General features: G+C 38.2%; 1 protein-coding gene across 1 annotated transcript in view; it reads left to right on the top strand.

The window, feature by feature from the left end:
• Window positions 1-19958, top strand: part of vps35 (VPS35 retromer complex component) — a 57590-nt gene extending 37632 nt beyond the window's left edge. The window contains exons 10-17 of the mRNA XM_080186945.1: window positions 807-955; window positions 1117-1324; window positions 3929-4084; window positions 9468-9590; window positions 11974-12153; window positions 12472-12711; window positions 13453-13596; window positions 16730-19958. Coding sequence (XP_080043071.1) covers window positions 807-955; window positions 1117-1324; window positions 3929-4084; window positions 9468-9590; window positions 11974-12153; window positions 12472-12711; window positions 13453-13596; window positions 16730-16909 — 1380 coding nt within the window. The 3' untranslated portion in view covers window positions 16910-19958. The remainder of the gene's footprint in view (window positions 1-806; window positions 956-1116; window positions 1325-3928; window positions 4085-9467; window positions 9591-11973; window positions 12154-12471; window positions 12712-13452; window positions 13597-16729) is intronic.
• The last annotated feature ends 3031 nt before the right edge of the window (window positions 19959-22989 follow it).

Genomic DNA, 22989 nt, shown 5'->3' with positions numbered 1-22989 from the left:
ATAAAATGGACAAATATCAAGTTAAATTCCCCTTGTGCCTGAGTAACCTCAGAAGAGCATTGAATGTACTGAGAGCCTTGTCTTGACACAAGTCCTTACGAAGTCTTTTTATTTTGCCATGATAGACATTATTCTTCAACTGTCAGATTCAGGCATACTTTATTGGAATGTTGTACCAGTTGCTTAGGAGTGACTTTAAGAATAGTAATGTTGCATTATTTCTAAATGTGTAATCCCACACTTTTTTTTAAACTAATTGCCTTGTTGTTTCTATTTCTGCACCGTGGCACACAAGGCTGACTTTCATCTGTTCCCATAGCAAGTTTTGTCTGGAACAAGTTGCTAGACTGTTGCCACTGTCTTGTAGATTGAGGGGTGTTATTCTACACCAAGCATGGCTGACCAGGAGAGTCTCCAGCTCTTACCACCTGCCCTTGGCATATTGGAAGGATTTTGTAGGTTGATACTCAACATGTTGGCCACATTAGGAATGCCCCTTCTTTGGCTGTGAAATCCTGGGATGACAGACGAACCTGGAGCTTCTGGCTCAGACAGGGTCTCAACCCACTACGCCACAAGACCTCTTCACCAATTGCCTTGTGCAGTTGTATTAAAAGTAGCAAGGGAAATTTGACAATTTGTCAGAAGCTTGACATTTTGCATGATCACAGTAACCTATCAGATTGTCATTTTAAACTTTCCTTAGTCTAACGTGCTCTACAGTTGCTGTGCCATTTATTAAAAATGCTGTCTAAAATTGTTTTAAAAAGGACAAAATTCTCTTTTTATTTTGGTTATATTTGCAGTCGAGACAAGATATGCCATCTGAAGATGTGGTATCTTTACAAGTATCTCTTATCAACTTGGCCATGAAGTGTTACCCTGAACGGGTGGACTATGTTGATAAAGTTCTTGAAACAACTGTGGAGATCTTTAACAAACTCAATCTTGAACAGTATGTACTTTCATTTTTAAGTATACTTTTATCATAGGAATTTTAAGATTGCTGTGTCACATTTTTGTATCTTAATCTGTTCAGTTAAACAAATGTTGGCTTTCAATAGCCATGAAAGAGCTTGTTATCAAATTCTTGTTTTCTTTCCTTGCCACATTTAGTATTGCTACTAGCAGCGCAGTTTCCAAAGAATTAACACGACTTCTAAAGATTCCCATTGACACCTACAACAACATCCTGACTGTATTGAAGTTGAAACACTTCCATCCTTTATTTGAATACTTCGATTATGAGTCACGCAAAAATATGAGCTGTTACATACTAAGCAACGCGCTTGAGTACAACACAGAGATAATTGGACAAGAACAGGTAATATTTAATGCATGTGTCTTAAGCAGAGCTGCATAACTTATTTTAACAGTATGATGGGTCAAAATGATGGCAAAAGCAGGTAATGCAAAAACAAACTGACTTAAAAATGTATATTGACTGTTATAAATGGATTTTAGGATATATTTAAGAAATTGACTGGAAATTAGTGTTGTATAATGAGAGATATGTTTTGAAGAGAAAAACCTGTGAACAAGGTTTTAAAGTACAACTTTTCCAAAACTGATAACTTTTTACAACGCAAGTTGAATTTGTTGGAAAATCAGTAATTTGAAAGAAAAATATATATCATATTAATTTTAAGAATTCCTAATATCAGTGTTATTTTTGAAAATTGGTTGTCTAAAAAAGCATCAACTTCAAAATCTTCTGCGGGAGGATTTGTCTTTCCAAATTAATTCAAAAGCAAGAATTTTGACCCTCTTGAGGGGAAACAAGATGGGAGGGCAAGACTGTAGAGAATGTCAGTAAAGGGCTGGTGAAACTAAATTACGTTGGATTATCCTGCGTCTGTTGATTTAGTCTAATCACTTCCTTTCTGTAACCCTGAAGTAGACACACGAGAATGCTTTGTAAAGTTAACATGAAATTATTTAAGATGAACAAATGAAAGTGCATTGTTTTCCTTCTGAGTGTCATAGTATTTGAACATCTTTTCCTTGATTTTAAATGTTGAATGTAGTATTGAATGTAAGATTCCATTTACAAAGTTACAGTATTCATTAATATTTGCTATTTAGAAAGTTATCAGCCAGTTGTGTTTAACAAAACTGGATATAAATTTTAAAATTTCCTGTTATCTATAACAATATTTGAACAGTACAATAAAGTTATTTGCCTAGCCAACTATATATCAACCTGAAAATAATTATCTGTTACTGGCAAATGTGAAATTTGTCTTGGCAATAAGTAGCATGCAGTGCTGTTCATCCAGCAAAATGTAATGTTGCATATATTTTCAAAGTAAAATTTGATTGCATTGTGCAGGAAATATATCTTCATCAGTTGCTGTTATGATTTGGTCCCTGTGTGACGACTTTTTTCCACCTGTAAGAATTATGGCCATAATGAATAGTTTCATGTTATCTTTTCATATTAATCAGTAAAGCTCTCACTGCCTTGAGCTGAAATCTCTAAGTTCAGGAACCACACTAGCGACTCGATCGCAAAAACTTATGCTGTCACTTCATTGCAGTATTCGGGGTGCCATCTTTTAGATAAAATACTAATCCTAGGATTCATCTCAAATGGGCATAAATTATCTCATGATATTGTAAAGAAGGGCAGGAGAGTTCTTCCCAGTGTGCTGTCCAATATTTATCCTACATTAAGAATAACAAAGACAGCAGATCAAATTGCTGTTTGAGGGAGCTTGTCTGCAAGTTGAATGCAACATTCCCGACAGTACAGAGGATGATGGGAAAGGGATGTTTCTGTGATTGGAAATCTGTTTCTAATTGGAAGTCTGTTTCTGTGCTGAGGTTGTTGCCATTTGTGATGTACATTAATGATTTGGACTCGCATGTAATGGCAATGAACAAGAAGTTCACAGATGGCATGAAAATATATTGGGGTGGCAAATAGTGAGGACGATAGCTGTAGACTGCAGAAAGATATCAATGCACTGGTCATATGGGTAGAGCAGTGGCAAATGGAATTTAACCTGGGAAAATTGAGGGAAAACACTTGGGGAGGGCTAACAAGGCAAAGGATTACACTATGAATGGAAGGACCCTGAATACTACTGAAGATCAGAGACCTTGGAGTCCATACCTACAGATTCCTGAAGGTGATAGGGCAGGTAGATGAGGTGGCTAAGAAAACACATTGGGATACTTGCCTTTATTAGCCGAGGCATTGAATTCAAAAACAGGGAGGTATACAGGAACTGTACAAAACACTGGTTAGACCACGACTGAAGTACTTCATGCAGTTCTGGTCACCACATTATAGGAATGATGTGATTGCACTGGAGAGGGTGCAGATGAGATTTACCAGGATATTACCAGGGCTGGAGAGTCTTGGCAAAGAGGAGAGATTAGATAGGCTGGAACTGTTTTCCTTAGAGCTGTGAAAGCTAAGAGGGGACCTGAAAGAGGTGAATAAGATCAAAGGGCATAGATAGGGTAGATGGGCACTTTTTCCAGTGGTAGATGGGTCAATAACAAGGGGGCATAGATTTCAGGTAAGAGGTAGGCAGGTTGTTGGGTGAAAAAAGCTTTTCCTCAGAGGGTAGTGGAAGTCTGGAACTCACTGCCTAAAAGGTGTTTGAGTCAGAAACTCTGGTAGCATTTTAAGTATTTAGACATTTGCTTGCGCTGCCAGGCTATGGGCCAAGCACTGGAAAATAGGATTAGTGTAGTCAGATCTTTGACTGGTGTGGATGTGATGGGCTGAATAGCCTCCTTCTGAGCTGTAAATGTCTATGAATCTAATTGTTTCTCTCCCAGATGATGTCTGATTTCAATATTTCCAGCTTTTTTGTTTATTTCTGGATAGTGATTGTGTTGCATATTAAGTGGTTGTTGTGTGAAATTTTAGAATCACCTGAGCTGTTAAACAGTTGTCTGCTTCTTTCCACAGGTGGATGCTATACTGAACCTGGTGTCAACATTGATTCAGGATCAGCCGGATCAGCCAGCAGAGGATCCTGACCCAGAAGATTTTGCTGAGGAGCAAAGTCTTGTTGGTAGATTTATCCATTTATTTCAATCTGAAGATCCTGACCAACAGTATCTGGTATGTTAACATGCTAAATTTAGGTGTTGTATCTTTCTTTTCCTTTAACAGATGAATGGAGTTGTTTACATTATGCCTAGTAATTTTGGCTAGTGATCGTACGTGAGACTTTCGTGTTGAGCATTTTCCTTTCTTTACTCAAAAGTAAAACCACGCTTGGGTTTTTTTACCACAAAATTTTCTTTTGCTGCTGTCTGAACTATCTTGAATTCCAACTAACCAATTTTAATGCTAGTGTTTGGTGGAGAAACTTTGAGCCATGCTTATATGATAACATCTCTTTTCTCAAGGCAGTGCAGGCTAATGCAGTTGAACTGCTGAAGATTATCTATTAAAAGTAATGAAGTATAAATGCCAATCAACACTGCAGCTTTTGTTTCACATTTAAAATGTATGGGCCAAGCAATTTGATTCAAGTTAGTGCACCCCCAAAATGTCTGCATAGTTTTCCTTTTCTCCTATCACACCCCCATAATTTATTTCAATAATTCTAGGATTTTCACCTAGTAAGTATATTTTGTGCATTGATTGTTCTAGAAAAATATCCCAACATTAGTCTTGAATAAGCATTTTATTAACTTGAACCAAATGTCTCCTTGGCCTATATTTATAGTTTGGTTTGAACGACCTATCTTTTAGGCCTCACAAGATTCACTGCCCTGGGTTAGCCAGGCAGTTTAACTTTAGCTCAACATTCTAATTGTTTAATCGCAGATTTATATTATGGAAGAATTGTCCAGGAGTATTATAATGTGGAATATGAAATCCTAAACTGAGTTATTGTTATATGCACAAAGATAATGATGCCTGACTTCTCAGTGTTCGTTCAAAAATATTGCACATGTCGCCCACTGGCTAAATAAAATAAGCAAAATTTCACTTCACTGGGAATGTCATACAGTTGTGAAAACTTGTATGCTTAAAATTGACACTTGTAGGAATGGAAAATCTTTTTCCAAAGGTGAAACAATTTTAATAAAGCAATTTCCTCCCATTTCTTAAGACTCATTGAACCAAAGCCTATCTATGGCCTAACATAAGAACATAAGAAATAGGAGCAGGAGTAGGCCATCTAGCCCTTCGAGCCTGCCCCGCCATTCAATAAGATCATGGCTGATCTGTCGTGGCTCAGTTCCACATTCCCGCCCTCTCCCCATAATCCTTAATCCCCTCTCTTATCAAAAACCCATCAACCCGCGTCTTAAAAATATTTAGCGAGGTAGCCTCCACCACTTCAACGGGCAGAGAATTCCAGAGATTCACCACCCTTTGAGTGAAGAAGTTCCTCCTCAACTCTGTTCTAAACCGCCCCCCCTTTATCTTGAGGCTGTGCCCCCTAGTCCTACTATCCTTTCTGAGCGGGAAGAGTCCCTCCACCTCTATCCTATCCATCCCATTCATCATCTTATACGTCTCAATGAGATCTCCCCTCATTCTTCTAAACTCTAATGAGTACAAGCCTAGTTTATTCAGCCTCTCCTCATAGCTCAACCCCCTCAACTCTGGCATCCGCCTAGTAAACCTCCTCTGCACTCCCTCCAAGGCCAAAATATCCTTGCGTAAGTACGGCGCCCAAAACTGCACACAGTACTCCAGCTGCGGCCTCACCAATGCCCTATACAGCTGCAGCAAGACCTCCCTACTTTTATATTCAATCCCCCTCGCGATGAAGGCCAGCATCCCATTCGCCTTCCTGACCGCCTGCTGCACCTGCAAGCTGGGTTTTTGCGACTCATGCACAAGGACCCCGAGGTCCCTCTGCACCGTCGCCTGCTGCAGTTTTTCGCCACATAAGTAATAATCCTTCCTATTGTTATTCCTACCAAAGTGGACCACCTCGCACTTGCCAACATTAAATTCCATTTGCCATTTCCTGGCCCATTCGCCCAGCCTATCTAGATCCTTCTGTAGACTCTCCACACCCTCCGCGCAATTTGCCGTTCCACCAATCTTGGTGTCATCAGCAAATTTCGACACCCTACACTCGGTTCCCTCCTCCAGATCATCTATATAAATGGTAAAAAGCTGAGGCCCCAGCACCGACCCCTGGGGCACTCCACTAGTCACCATCCGCCAATCCAAATAGCACCCATTGACCCCCACTCTCTGTCTCCTATTTGACAACCAATCCTCTATCCACGCTAACACCCTACCCCCAACTCCATGTCCCCTGACCTTCTGCAATAGCCTCTTGTGAGGTAGCTTGTCAAATGCCTTCTGAAAATCAAGAAAGACCACATCCACTGGCTCTCCTCTATCCACCGCCCTAGACACATCCTCAGAGAACGCCAGAATTTTTTTGAGCACCCAATAATGTCTGGGATATGTAAAAGGCGTCTGAGCTATTTCTCCCCTGGTCCATAGTTTTCTGGCCAGTGTTCAGTGCTTGATCAAAAAAGTTGAATGGGGAAATCACATGGTGGAAGATCATGACGGCAGCCTACTCTTGGATACTTGTGCTGTGTAAAGTGGTTTTCATATGCTATGCTTGCTGAACTCCTGAAAGAAATAGGAAATAAATATGCTCAGATCTGAATTAGCGTGTTGCTGTGGTTGGCTGTGTCAGTGCATGTGATAATTTTGTCCTCTGATACTTAGTGGGATTTCTTTTCTCTTTAATGCCTGAGCATTGAGCAGCCCTAGGGTGGAGCCCAGAGAAAAAAGTACTTGAAGAGGGGCTGGGAAAATTGCATACCTGTTGCCAAGGAAACTCTCTACATTCCCCATTAGTTTAAATGGAAGGAACATTAGATGGGTTTTCTTAGAGCAGGCTTGTCCAACCTTCTCGTTCTGTGGGGCCATATTTGTGTATTTTTCTCATTGAAGGGGCTGATGAGCAAATTTTGGAAAAATAAGGGTAGGCAGAACAATCAACTGAATTTTAAAAAAAGTTGAGGTTTTAAGCAAAGAAACAATCGCTTGCCTTCATCCACCCAGTCGTTTGCTTGTTTGCATACAGCCCACATACATTGGATAAGTCTATGGTAGAGATGTTTATAGTCCTTCCCTTTCAGATTTCCCTCAGCCTAACACTTGGACAACGACTAACGTAAAATCCAATTAAACTTTAAGCCTATTCATATATCTTTTGAGAAATGTTTCATTTGAGTTTTGATATAAAGTAAATGCAGTACGCTGGACTAAACTGAAGTTATACATAGCATGGCACAGTGCATCTAAAGGAACAAGTCATCTTGTTATTTGACTTGCCTAATTGTTTTTCAGTTATAGCCATACTGTAGGTAGATTATTCCAAATATAAAATATTGAGACACTTCCATCAAATTTCAAGCCCAAACAATTTATGCAGGCAGATCCTGGGTAATCAGATTGCACCCCATAGTTATTCATATAACAATGACATTTTTGAATGCGCATTGCAAATAGTTGATTTCCTAAACATAAAGATTTGCTGGATCAACAGATTTTTCCTAAACTGCAATTTATTTTTATAAATATTCTAATTAGAATTTTATAAATTGGATCAGTTATTGCATTTCATTGTGACTCATTGTTAGTTTTTTTGCATGTTTCAATCATTCCACTGTATCAAAGTTCATACTGATCAAGTAACACTTTTTTATTAATCATAAGGGGTTCTCAACAAATATGTTCAATACAAGGCAAAAAAAAACATGTGGCGTAAGTGATGTGACATTCACTCATTGAAAAATATGGAAATTGTAGAAATCAATAGTAGCAAACCTGAAAATGTACACATTAAAACTACAAAGTCATATGTTTCTCTTTAACTTTGTTTATAGAATTTTAACAGAAAATAATCCTAATGTACTGTTTGCACTGCATGAAGGTGACAATCACATTTTAAATGTTTTTATATGTCAGATGTAACTTAAGTAATGTTACAGCAATAGCTATTTGCAAATATTTATTAGTAGACACTAAGTGGGAGTTGATGTGAATATAACAAGTGAAATTGTTTTGCTCCCCATTATGCCACTGGTGCATTTGTGCCTGAATTTGTTCAAAAAAGAAATTGAAGGACGCAATGATCAGGATCAGAACAAAATGAACACAAGTTATGATATGATGATGCTCTGGCCTGAATGCTTTTAAAATAGATATTTGAGGTTCAACACGAGCACAACCTCCAAATATAGGGAGCTGATTTAACTTGAGGATTATTTTGTTTTGCTATTCGATGGAACAGAGCCATTGCCTTCCTCTTGAGTTTGACAAAGAAATCTGGGGCTTTTGGTGTTCAATAAAAATAGGAAATGCTGGAAGTATATTCCATATTAACAATCTTACATCAGGGTATTTAATCTGAGCATGAGTTTTGATGAAAGGTCATTAACTATCACGTTAATTCTTTTCTCTCCTAAATGTTACCTCCTCTGTTTAGCATTTTCTGTATTTTTGTCAAATTTCCAGCATCTCCAGTACTTTGGGTTTGCTTCTTGACTTTAGTTGATCAAGCAGATTGGAATCCTAGTTTTATTTTTGATTTACTGCTTGGATTTTAATAAGGTGTAAGGTGTACATAATATATAGGGTTGAAAATCTGAATCACAGAAGATAGTTCCCTTGGCATGATTTGTTATAACATGAAATTTGCAAATTATTCCTACCAGACATACAAATCTTTTGTCTACATACACTTTTCCAATGATTTTGTCAGAAATACATAACTAAATAAAGCATCTAATGAGGGCAATACAGTTACTGAATTTAAGCAATATCGCTGTTACAATTGCAACAAACGTACTGAATGCACAGCACCATTCTGCAATTGTCCAAGTAACTGGAATGGAATCTCGCCACTGATCTGAATGCAGAGCTAAAATAATTTAACTTTGGTGGAGAAAGTTTCTGAGGAAGAGCATAGAAGTCCCTGCAGATTATGGCTTATCATACGTAATTATAAGTCATTCGCCATAATTGCATGGAATTTCTGCACCATAATGAGGGAATAGCTGCATTATAAATGTTACAAGCTTCCAGGAAATTCTGATTCCATGTCCTTTAATTTCCTGATTAAAGGAAAAATGAAGGCAAAGTGAGTTTCAAAGTAAATGCAAGCAGAAAAAAAAATTTCTATCACCAAATGGGCTGCTATAGAATTTAAGAGATATTTTAAAATGTCAATACAGTTCTTTGCAAATAGGAATACTTTTGAGTAGATCAGTAATAAATCTGAAATGTTGGGACATGTTTAAACAAAATTTTAAAACTGACAAGTGGCCTTTAGTCACCATTGGAGTGCCTATCGCAGAAACGTAATGAAATTTGCACTTGTTCGCAAACTTGAATGCAAACGTGTAGTATCAGATCAAATGGTAGTATGTGAAGGCTGTATTTGTTCCAAAGGAAATGATGTTTCTTGTTGACTTTCTGTTTAACATCATCCTTCTTTGCACAGATTTTAAATACTGCCAGAAAACACTTCGGTGCTGGTGGAAATCAAAGGATTCGTTTCACTTTACCACCACTGGTCTTTTCTGCTTACCAGCTGGCCTTCTGCTACAAAGAGAATTCAAAAGTGGTAAGATGGAAGTTTTAATAGATGTAAAACTTTTAATGGGCAAAGATGGCATTTGTCCCACTGTTAAATTGTCAAACCTCAAGTAGAGAATAAGCTCTTCATGCGTAGCTAGACCAGGACCTGTGCCACCTTGATATTTTTGAGCAGTTTATTACACTAATATGTTCAGGAAGTCTACATATTTAGGTGATTTGGACTTGGTTACAGGGAACATTCACTTCAAAATTTGCAGTAAGCATAAAACTAAGATGTGACAAACAAGAGGAGGGCTGCAAAACCAATTAGAAAGACACATGGCAGGTGAAATGTAATCGTGAGGTGGTATATATTGGGGGGGGTGGGAAAGCAAGGGAATGGTGTATGTGCTTAAAAGGAACTGAGAAGTGTTGATGAATCGAGTGAAAGCAAATGCAGTTGGACAGTGCCATACAAAAGTCAACAGGATATTATGAATTTAGGTCCTGAATAGTAAAGTTAGAAATTCCATTGTAAAAAAGTTGATTTTAAAATAGTGAATTGGATACTTGCTCTTGAATTGGTATTTCTATCTGTTTTGCTTTACAGCCTACAATTAACTTTATCTTTTCTGAGTAGACTTCATTCAGTTAGGTTATCAGTGGTTCATTGGTTACAAATAGAACCTTTTCTTATTGTTAAGAATGCATTGTTTTACCTTTGCATGACTGATTAGCAAGTAGCCCTTAACAATAGGTTTAATGTGTAATATAAGTTTTCCCGAATCAGCTAAAAGTTGAGGAACAAACTGAAAGCTGCTGTCTTGCAAGAATTTGTCCCACAGCATAATTTTTCCCCATGAATAAGATGATGAATGTAAGTGGTTTCTAATTGAAACAAATTAATTCAATTTATAGGTTAACGTGGAAATTAATTTTACATTTGGTGTTGGTGTGAGTGGGAGCCATTGATGTTATGCCAGGTTGCACTTGCTTGGTGTACCTGGGTGGCATTCTTTTTTAAGCTTTGGAGTGTCCAGTCTAATTTGCATGATGGCATGTTCTGAATCTAGCAGTCTAAGTTCATTAGACAATGGTCTGGTGTGACTTGCACTTGTAGTTTGACCAATTCATAGTCCACACATTGCTTTGGTACCAGTTATTCTATGCAAGTTAATGTAATAGGAAATATGTTGTTGACCTCGATTTGAAACTTGATCTGAAGCAATTACAGTGGTAAAGCCACCATTTTAAATTGGTATATCTAAACTTGTAACACAGTCCCAGTGTGCCTTATTACGTAGAACATTTTTCCTTGTCTTCCTGGTGACTGTCCCTGTCTTAACCAGACTATTGGTTTCTGCCCATATATCCTCGTGATCACAAAAATAATATAACTTAACCATTATTATGTTATGTTTATCCCTTTCAAGTTCCTTTGCTCCAGAAACACTCATCAGTCCTTTACACCCCCAGGCCAAATTACTTAATGCTTTCCTGGCCTTCATTGAATATTCTTAAGTTGTTCAAAACTCAGCTGCACGTATTCCTGGCGTGCTTATCTTGTATTTCAGCATTTGTTCTGCGTTGGCTCAGCATCCATCAATATATTGCATTTAGAATCTTTATCTTTCGATCTTAAAGAACTCATCCATCGCTCAGAATGAACTCAGCGTACTCTATCTAAATGATGTACCCTATCCTGTACCCAAAATTTTCATTCTTTCAACACTTGACCTGTAGCGTATGCTTCTGATCCAATTTATGGCAATAATGTCAGCTGTGAAATTCCATGGCTTTATTTTCTCTGAACAATTCATTTGTATTCTCAAAGCTTCCTGTAAGATTTCAGTCTTTCCTTCTAACCTATGTTTCTGTCTTGTATACCTAATGAAGCTTATTGCATGAAGGTAATTTAATTTCAACAGTGATTAATGCTTTTGAAGGATATAGGTCAGATCCTAATCGAGCAAGTTATTATGTACATAGAAATGTTAGGATTTCGTGACATACAGGACCATAACACTTAAATGTTGGCTTTTTGAGAGAACTTGAGTGAAAAGATTACGTATGGACCATAGCATGCATATTTTGTTTCAGTATTATCATCAGTTGCCTTTGTATGTTTTTAAGCCTAATAAAATAAAGATTAGATGTATTCATTGTAGGAAAATCAGTTTGTAGCCTGTCTTGTCTAGCAATGCTCAGAGATTGAAACTGAACATTCGTGACTTTGGTTGTTTTGAACCAGGTACTTGAGCAAAAAGAGCAGATTAATAAACCAGTGATGTCAGAATTATCGCCACATGGTAGTTCATTTCATAGCGTTTTCATGTGCTGCAAGCTGCATAAAGGCACAAAGTAATTTTAAAAAGTGGCTGCTGAATTCTTCATAATTGGAGCTTTTATTTAGTTATCTAATTTTACAGGATGAAAAATGGGAAAAGAAGTGCCAGAAGATATTTTCCTTTGCCCACCAGACCATCAGTGCCCTGATTAAAGCAGAGCTTGCAGAGTTACCACTGCGCCTATTTCTGCAGGGAGCACTTGCAGCTGGGGATATTGGATTTGAGAATCATGAAACTGTGGCTTATGAGTTTATGTCACAGGTAAGGATAAACACCAATTCATGTTTGTGACAGGAATTTTACAAGTATGGGAGTGGGTGGGTGGTGGGGGGAGGGAGGTACAGAGGTGTTTGACAGATTTGAAAGCAAGATAACTGGTTAATACTTGGCAGGTCTTTCCTTCCTGTAGGTCTCTTAAGGACTCCTAACAAAATAAGATGTTGCATTTGCACATTATTGCCAGCACGCAAGATTTTTGCCAGAATCATTGTTGTCTAATTTTGTACTGAAGCCAGCATTCTGAATGTGCCATACAAAGCCTTGTATGGATGACATTTAACAAAAAATACTGTTTTCTAGGCATTCTCTTTATATGAAGATGAAATCAGTGATTCAAAGGCACAGCTGGCAGCAATCACTTTGATAATTGGAACATTTGAGCGCATGAAATGCTTCAGTGAAGAGAACCATGAGCCTTTGAGGACACAGTGTGCGTTGGCTGCTTCAAAGTTACTTAAAAAGCCAGATCAGTGCCGTGCAGTTAGCATCTGTGCTCATTTATTTTGGTCTGGGCGGAACACAGATAAGAATGGAGAGGAGGTAAGAAAATAAGCATCAATTACTCTTCCATACCATTGAAATACTCAATGTAGCTTGATCATGATATTCGTATTTTAGAGTTTGCTGTAGAATTGTAAACGTTGGAGAGCATTATTTGAATTCCGTCTCAACTTGTACATAGCTGCATTGATCGTCTCCATTTAATTTTTACAAAATGTAATCACTGAACAGTGAAAGAATATTCCATTCAACTGCATACTCCAGAATGTTCAAATTTTTGTGCTCAAGGTATGTCCACATAACAAACAGAAATTTCAGGTTGTATTCATATTCAAGGAGAATAGTTGATGGAAGTGCTATACCTCACTCTCTTTTCCATACACTTTAGGTGGTATAACACCATTTTATATGTTGAAATACAAAACTGGAGCCCTGTGTTACACTTTTGAGGGAACCTTGCACTTTGGGCCTAATTGTCATTCAACTTGTGTCTGGCTGCCTGTAGAGAATTTTTTTTGCCCTTTTTATTGGCAGTGTGCTTGCTTGCCAGTGTGGTAATTGTGACATGTCTATAGTCTTAACAAGTGATACTTTATAAAACCTATATCTTGGAGATAAATGAGAAAACATGCTTCTTGTATTGGAATATTCCTTCTGAAGTAGTTGTGTATATTGGATAACTGAAGGATGTGCAAGCTACTGATACTGCATACTAATGAATTCCTTTTGTTTTGGTTATGTTTAATTTGAGCATGTTTAATTTCCATTTTTCTTTCTAAGATTCATGATGGCAAGAGAGTAATGGAATGCCTTAAGAAGGCTTTGAAGATAGCCAATCAGTGCATGGATCCATCACTACAAGTACAGCTCTTCACTGAAATCCTTAATCGATACATCTATTTTTATGAGAAAGAAAATGAGGCGGTAAGCTTAAACTAGTGATTGTTACATTGTAACTTGCATTGCACTTGCCTCATCAATAGAGGTAATTTTGCTGATATGTATAATCTTTCTAAAATGAGTACCTGCATTGCCTTTTGTAATGGGTCAAGCAGACGAGGTGAGTTCTATTTAAAAGTTTGCGCTCAACTGGTATCATCCATCATGAGAAAGAGCGTTGCACGTTTGGAACACCTTAAGTCGCTGGCAACTTCACATATCCATCGGTATTTGGAAAGAGAACATGCTAATGTTTAAGTAGAAATCATTACAATTGAAGCAGAAGGAGGCAGGCCTCTCAATAACTGTAATGGAGAAGCTAGGAAAGCTCACTGGTCAACTGCATACTTGCAAAGAAGCAGTGAATGGGTTTAATAACTTAGGCACTGTTTCTGAATTAGTACAGGAAGAATTATAGGCAAGAGTCATGAGCTTTGTAAATCTCTCAAGTAGTAATTCAGGAACAGTGTTTTCATGCTTATGGCAATCCTACGGAACCCTGGCTGCGACTCTGCCAAAAGTGCTGAATTGGCAGGAAAGCTTTCTAAATGCCGACTGTTTTGACAATTCTGCATCTTACCTGAATCTCTGCAATCTGTACATTGCAGAGATCCCAGACTTGAATCTCATTTAAAAACCTAGCTGGGGATTTGGGAGGGGGCATGCTATTTGCGCCAGAGTTTGACAGTTATGGTTTGGAACCCCTCCATCCCGCCCCGCCACCGGATCGATCGTAGCACACACACTTCCCGGGCCTGTCCTGATGCATAGCCCCTCCCTCTCCCACCCCCAAGCAGTGGTGATCTGACACCCCCTCCACCTGGCAGACCACACCCTCCTCCCCCAGCCTTCACCAATCGCCTCCCTCCCTCCATCCCCGACTGATCCTCATGCAGAGCAGCAGCAGGGACCTGCCCTGCCCTGCCCCCTTGGCACTGCCTGGTGGACAGTGCCAAGGTGCCCCCTGGGCATGACCACTTTGACCCCTGGCACTGTGCAAGGGACATAGGCTGGCACTGCCAGAAAGGCCATGCCTGGGGGCACCACCCCCAACAACCTGCCCCCCTTTATTCCAGTGGGGTGTCTCGCTAGTTCCCCAAACATGGGGAGCTACTCTGAACCCCGCCAGAATGAAGTACACCTGGCAGGGTGGGTTCTACTGGGACCTGAAAGTTCCCCGTAATGACCTGCTAAACATATTTAAAATACATTTAAAGATTCAAATTACTTACTGCTTTCCTGCCAGTTTCCAGCGTGGTCTGACCGACAATTGTTCACACAGTAAAAAGTCTGACAACACCAGGTTTTAGTCCAACCGATTTATTTGATAATAGACTCACAAGCTTTTGGGTTAGTCCCTTTGTCAGGTGAATGGAGAGTTCTGGCCTCAGACAGAGCATATAAAGCACAGACAGTTTAGAGATTACTGATTAGAATGCGAATCCTTACACCTAACCTGCTGTTCAAGACCTGAAGTGGCTGACAATGTGAGTGGAAGGAGCACTGATCACAGGTTACAGAGATGTGTATTGTCTCCAGACCTCACTCACTGTACTGTCTGGAGACAATACACATCTCTGTAACCTGTGATCAGTGCTCCTTCCACTCACATTGTCAGCCACTTCAGGTCTTGAACAGCAGGTTAGGTGTAAGGATTCGCATTCTAATCAGTAATCTCTAAACTGTCTGTGCTTTATATGCTCTGTCTGAGGCCAGAACTCTCCATTCACCTGACGAAGGGACTAACCCAAAAGCTTGTGAGTCTATTATCAAATAAATCGGTTGGACTAAAACCTGGTGTTGTCAGACTTTTTACTGTGTTTACGCCAGTCCAACGCCGGCATACCCACATCACGACAATTGTTCGCCAGCTCTGGGAAATGCACATGCATTCCTGGCGCACGCGTAAGTCCTAGTACAAGGCTGGCGATGTGCATCTCTCACCCACCAGAAAAGTTGCAGGTCGAAATGGGAGAATCGCAGCCCACGTTTCCCAAATATATCAACTCTTCTCTTAACAGATGATAGCATACTTGTTGCATTAGTGTGCGTGGCATGGTGGCACAGTGATTAACACTGCTGCCTCACAGCGCCAGGGTCCTGGGTTCTTTCTTGGCTTGGGTCACTATCTTGCAGAGTCTGCACGGGTTTCTTCTGGGTGCTCCTGTTTCATCCCATAGTCTGAACGACATGCTGGTTTGGTGCATTGGCCATGCTAAATTCTCCCTAGTGCACCCAAACAGGCACCGTAGTGTGGTGACTAAGGGTTTTTCACAGTAACTTAATTTCAGTAAGCTTACTTGTGAAGCAATAAATAAATTTTTTAAGACCTTAAAATATTAGTTGTGATTATCTCAGTCCCCATAGAAAATATAATTTCATGCATGAATGATAGATGTCTGAGAAAGGTAATATGAGACATTACATTCCTCTAATTCTTGTACCAATTCTCCCCATCTCTAAGCCCTTTAAGATTTGAGTGTGGACAGCAAGTTGAAAATGTGTGGTGTTTTTAACTTTAGAAAAAAATCTTATTTATAAATAAGTTTATTGAAAATGGGCACCATAAAGGAAGAGGTTATGAGGTGATTAACGATGTGGTCACAGTGATTTTGAAAAGACCTTGCAGAGTCATTGCCAAGAAGTGGGATTTGAACTTGACCAATCTGGTTTCTGACCCACTGATGCACCAAAACTGTTCCAAAGTCAAATATGACATTCTGTCTATACTCTCTTCTTCATCCCTTCCTTGATCTCTTTGCAACCTTTGAGAGAGTTGAGGATGGTTCTCCTTCATTGTCCAACTCAGTGAGACTGTCCTTGTTTTGACCTATACAATCATAGCTAAAGCATCTCCAACAATGGCTTCTATTCTCAAGCGTACAGTATATATTACTTCTGGAATACCAAGAATCAAATTCTGGCTCTATTCTCCTTTCTCATTTACCTGTTGCCCTTGGTGAGATCATCCATGCGTAATGCCCTTATTTAAATATGGCTGATGTTTTTCAATAGAATGTTCTGTTTAGTCTTTTCTGTAACATCATACCGACTTTTAAAAAATGATATTTCAAACTGATTAATGTAGATACCGCAAACAATTCATTTTATTTTTCAGGTGACTATTCAAGTCTTAAATCAGCTTATTCAAAAAATAAGAGAGGATCTCCCAAACTTAGAATCCAGTGAAGAAACTGAGCAAATTAACAAACACTTTCACAACACACTGGAGCATCTGCGTCTGCGGAGAGAATCACCTGAAGCTGATGGACCTATTTATGAAGGTCTTGTCTTGTAACCTAGCACCGCACAGATTATAAAGATTCCAGAAAACAATTTAAAATCACTATCACACCTCCTTCTCTGTAGTAGATGGTTACAGAATGTGCCTTTTAGACATGCCAGGACAATAGGATTGCCATTGAATTGTACCATATATATTATATTCTATCTAATGACCAATACTTCTTTCAAGGAAGACATTCCTTTGAATTTAGCCAGTGAAACTAAAAATCTTTCAGGATGTGATTATGGGAGATTTTGTTCATCTTCCACAGCATGACTTGTATTTACCTTATTCACGTGCATTTCAACTTGAGCAAAAATGAATCAAGGTGACTATGTTGATTTGTTTTTTAAAACTAAATTGTCTGTGTTGCAGTTTAATTGTAAAATCTCTACAGCTGAATGCCTAAAAGTGCTTAACAGTTCACTGTTTCAGTTAACTTCGTTGTGGTTCAACAAGTTTTTTGTAGGAGCCACTTTATTTCAAAGACAGCGGTTTATTTAAACTACATGTTTGCACATGTGGAAGTCTTCTTGCCCAAGATAGAAGTTATGAAATATCCTGCTAGATAGAACAGTAATTATTTGAAGGAAGTGAATAAGCAGATTAGATTGTGTGGGTGTGGTTAACGAGTCCAGTTACCTCTAAAAATTACACTATAACAATTGTAATGTATCTGACATTACAATTCAAATATATCAATTCTACTAATTGTAAGCAAGAAATTACATGGGCACAGTTAACGTGCAAGGAAAAACGGTATCAGAATTTGTATTTAATGAGTGTAATACAAGTAACTTTTCTATACAGGCTATTAATTACACTCCTCAGTCCTTCAAAATAACTGATCTCTTTAGAATCCAGAGATTTATAATTGCACCACACTAAGCTAGAATGGAAGAAGTGCTGATGCTCCGTGGTTGTGATCTTTCATTTGCTGTAACATTTCTCCTATTTTACACAATATATTGTAATATGTGGAACAAATTAGCTAATTGGGATTAGTGTACTTGAACTCGGGACAAAATTCTCAATTATCATTTGTAAAACCAGCTGAAGTTTGTCTCTGAGATAACGAAGAGTGATCTAGTATTTTGCTTCTCTATTGGATATGTGTATGATATCTGAAGAAGACTTCAGTGAATGTTTCATCTTTTTGTCCAGAAAACAAAAGTAATTTTTAAAATATTGAAATTGCAGGAAGTTGAACTTGACTAAATTTCAAGAATGGTTCATTGTATATCACTTTTCTTCATCTCAATCTTTACAGTATTTTGTGCATAACAAAAAACGTGCAGAATCCCAAAACTCAGCAAGTATTTCCGGTGAATAGCTTAGCTATATAGACCAGGAACATTCATGGTTTGTTGAGTCACTTTCCTCATTGGAACAGTGGTCAAGTTCTACTGTTAACCATGGCTAACTCGATTGGGGAAAAGAAAATAGGGCATTGTGTTTTTCTTTAAGTAGCTATCCACATTCTCTGGATATGGAGTGCAACGATCAGGTTTGACTAATGCTTATGTGGTCACATAGCCAGCTAAACAATTTTTCATTTGCTCACATATAATCAATGAACACTTGGTTGAGTTATTGGAAGACAACTGGACTCACTAAATTGATGAACCTCAACTCCTAAGGAGTAACTGCTTAAGAATTGGAGAAAAGTTGGGAACGGCAAACCCGAAAGTGCACCCTATTGTTATGCGAAAAATAGAAGTCATAATATTGTATAAAATTACAACATGTCAATTTGACTATGCATGGAATTGAATGAAACTAATTTCCATTTTTGTTTCTTGAACATCCTCTAAAAAGAAAATACAATATTCAAACTATACAAGAGTTATATCAATCTTGTCCTTCTCCAATCTCGATTACAAAAGTGTTACATGTATGTAACAGAAGTTCAGTTTTCTTCGTGATTGACCAATTTATCAGTGTTGTCTTCCAAGTTATGAATTGTACCAGCACAAGTGAGATTCTCTTTGTGGTGACTTATAACAGGCAATTTTTTTTTGTTTACTGTTATTTCTTGTAAATCTGTATGTATTATCTCACCTGACAGTTCATAACCAGTAGCTTGTTTCGACCTGCCCTAGTTTTTAGTTTGCCACCTGAGAGATTTTGCTTCATAGTAGTTATTTTGACAGTATATCAAGTTGCATATAACTGAAATATGCAATCTTGTAGTTTGGAATTAGAAAATATGACAAATTTACCCAATTGAATGTTAATTTGTACTAGTCTTAGAATGATTTAACTCGTTTGCACATTTTAGATCAGCGACACACATTGTTCTCTATCTTTTTCACCTGATGACATTTCTTTCAAAGTCACCTCAAATTGCTCAGTGAGAATCATTTGCGAAGATTGGAAGCTAGGTTCTTAATCCAAAGCAAATTTATAAGTTTGACCTGAGAACAACTTTTGTTTAAAACTTTCCAATTGTCTATGTCAAATGGCACACTTTCAGTATCTGCCTTGTACTCTACAGCAGTTAAGCAGGTGAGCTAGGTTGAGAGACTTCTCACATATTAAGAGTAGGGAAGTTTTAATTAGCAGGATGATGAAAATTAGTCAACATGAATTACACTGCTTTCGGTGAGTTAATGCCCTAATTTGTGTTTTTCTTCCTAAGTTTATTAGTAATTTTCCTTAATCTATGATGAAAGCTATTGCATTGTCTATTTTAGATATTGGTATTGCTTCTTCCCTTGAATGCTTACTCTTTATTATCCTGTAGGTGTAGTAGTAATGTTGAATTCTATAGTAGCTGTAAAGACTTTATTCTAAAAGTAGGCACATCACGTACTTAATGTAAAATCTTGAGCTGCTAAGTTGATAAAAGGGTGGTGTTTGCTGTATTCAGAGGTTTATGATGTATTTGTATACATGTATCCTTGCAACCAAGCATGTATTCATTTCCCAATTTGAGAAATGAATTATACTTTTTGAAATCACTGTAACATACTTGTAAGCTTTATAATTCCTTTGTAAATTAACTGGAGTATTATGGTCAATGTATTCAACAAAAAGCCTATTAAAATGCTTGACCAAGTGCTGGCAGTGTTCATTGTTTTAAAAAGCATAACCATTAGTGAAATCTTGCTAATTGGAATATTTCCAAAAAAGCTACTCTTGATGGCGTAGGACAAGGTTGAGTAAGCTAGTGTTAAATTAGGATGCAAGAAGGGTGCATAAGGCTAGGATCTAGTCAACAATTTTTGGAGTTGAGAGAGATCATGATTAAAAATGACGGAGTGTTTGCTGAGTATTTTTGGAATGTACTGCCTCTGGATTGTTCAGTAATACCTTGGCAAGATAGTATCTGCAGGAAGTAGTGAGAATTAATGTTATAGCGATATCATCAAATCGTATATACTATGTAGCTGATCGGTATACTGTTGTCAGTCCAATAAGAAAATCTGTAATAAAAATTTAAAACTAAAATGGTGAGGCCAAAAATGAAAATATGAATGGAAAACGCATGAGAAAGATAGCTAAAAGAACAGGTGGTGGAGTGTATGATGGAAGGAAGTTGAGTTAATGTCTTGTCTGGTTATAATCAGTGTTCCCTGTGTCCCTTCTATATTTTGTCTTCACTTAGTGTTTTGTGTGCAAATGCCTATTTGAGACGCAAATGTAATTTAACAATTAACTAACATTTGGACAACCACTAGGATTTCTGTCCAATGGATTGGAGCCATTCCAAAATAAAATGTGTCCAAGTGCAAATGTAGGCACACTCTTCCGTATTCTAAAAGCAAGTAATAAGAATCATTTTGACCAAGTGTCTCATAACCAATGAGTAGAAGAATCAACAAGGTGTGTTTAACTTGTTGCTTCCGTTACTCTTGCTACAGCTGATGAGGTGATGTAACCTTCCACCCACCTGAAGATACCTTGCCTAACTATACCTTTCCACATTTTGCCTTGTCTGTGCTGTCACCGTAATGATGTGGCTGTTATAGCCAAATTTCAAGTGATTGCACTTCTTAATAACTCTGTTCAGCCCTTTGCATCTTGCATTTAAAATCCTGCTATCACTCATTACTATGCAAGTTTTCTCAATAAGCTATCTTCACACCATTCCTCCATCTATATTGGGAAGCTTCTCACATGGGGTACAATACTTGAGTCATGTTTTCTTTTCTCTCCCCCCACCTCAAACTTGATTTACTGGCTTCCTATCTCCCTTATCTCATCCTCTATGTAAACCTGTAACACAAAACCATTCATTCTTATCTATCTAATCATAGCCAGAGAATTGGCATCAAGGCTTCTTCGCTCATTTATGCATAGTTCCCTCTAGTATCCTCCAACGTTCATCCTTTGACCCTCGTCTGTTTCTCCTCTAGAAGCTGCCTCCATGATGACATTTTCTGAAAACAATGTCAGTTTCCACACATGACACCAGATCTACTTCACCAGCATTTCTAAAAGTTTCCACTGTCTCTAAGTTGTCAGACTGTTTAATTAATGTCCAGTACTAGTTGAACAAAAAATTTCCTTTGGTTAAATATTTGGAAGACTGAAACTATTGTCTTGCTGCTGATGCATTCTACTCTCTATCACTGATTCCATCCTCCACCCTAGAAACTGAGGCTGAACCAGATTGTGTTTGAGACCTGTCATATTTCACCAAGATGAACTTTCAACCACATTCACGGTGCCACTAAGATTGTCTATTTCCACCAGTACAACATTGCTTGCCTCTGCCTCAGCAGTTCTGTTGCTGAAACTCTTACCCACATCTTTGTTACCTTTTATATTTGACTATTCCAACAGTCCTGTCTGCACATTCTATACGTCTTCCAAACTCTGTTGAAGTATTCTAACTTGTACCAAATGTCATTTGCCCATCACAGCAAAAATAGAAAATGCTGGAGAAACTGAACAGGTCTGAAAGCATCATTGGAGAGAGAATAGAGCCAGCACTGAGTCTGAATGATCTTATATCAAGGCTCCCCATAACCCCTGCTTATTTCTCATCTTTTCCAGCCCTACAATCTTCTGTGATTGCACTCCTCTAATTTTGGTCTGTTGTGTGTTCCCATGTTAATTATTGCACCAATGGTGCCAAATAGATCCTAAGCTATGTAATTCCTTCTAAATCTCAGCTACTGCCTGGTTTTCCTGCTTTGAGATTTTCCTTAAAATCTTTGTCCAAGGTTTTGGTGATCTGTCTAAATGTCTCCTTTGGTGGGTTGGTGTCATTTTTGTTTTACACTACTTCTGAAGCATCTTGGGATGTTTTATTTTAAAGATGCTTTATAAATACAGGTCCTGAGGTTGTGGAAGATACTTGTATAAGCCTAGGTCCTTTTTTATGGTGAGCAATTTCACAGAAGCTTGGTTTTTCATGAATTATACTGTTAGTGCAATACAGTATGATGTTTAAATGTTAATTTGCTTCAACTGAATAAAATGTCAGTTATTGTAAATATCACTGTGAAACCTATCTATAAATTCTTTGCAGCTTCTGTAACACATGAATATAATTAAAAATGATTTTACTGAGGAGCAGGGTGATGCTGTACTTCTCCCAGCAGGTTGTCAGTTTGTTCTGTTGTGATCAACAGGCTGTAGACCTCATTACAACCTTTGTCCAAACATGGTAAAGTAAACTGAATTCCAGTGTTGAGGTGAGAGTGATCACTGTGACATCAAGGCACCATCTGACTGATGATGGCTTCAAGAACCTAGTGAAAGTGAAATTTGTGGGAAACTGGGAAGCCTCTCTGCTAGCTAGAGTCATACCTGGCACAGGGGAAAGATTGTGCTTCTTTGAGGCAATTCATTTCATGCCATGATCTTATTGAATGGCGGGGCAGGCTCGAAGGGCTAGATGGCCTACTCCTATTTCTTACGTTCATTTCAATTTTGGGATGTTGCTGCTGCAGTTTCTCAGGGCAGTGTCCTAGCCCTAAATATATTCAGCTGTTTGATCAATAGCCTTACCTTCATCATAAGATCAGAAATGGAGATGTGCATTATTGTTGTGTTACGAAGCAGTCCATGCCATGATGCAAAAAGACCTGGACAGTATTTGGGTTTTGGACTCAAGGCAGGTGCACCTGAACACGACC

This window comes from Carcharhinus amblyrhynchos, chromosome 4, assembly GCF_965287045.1.
Source record: "Carcharhinus amblyrhynchos chromosome 4, sCarAmb.v2.hapA, whole genome shotgun sequence".
NCBI classification, from domain to species: Eukaryota; Metazoa; Chordata; class Chondrichthyes; order Carcharhiniformes; family Carcharhinidae; genus Carcharhinus; species Carcharhinus amblyrhynchos.
The sequence above is the reverse complement of the archived record's forward strand: the minus strand, read 5'-3'. Positions and strand labels throughout refer to the sequence as shown.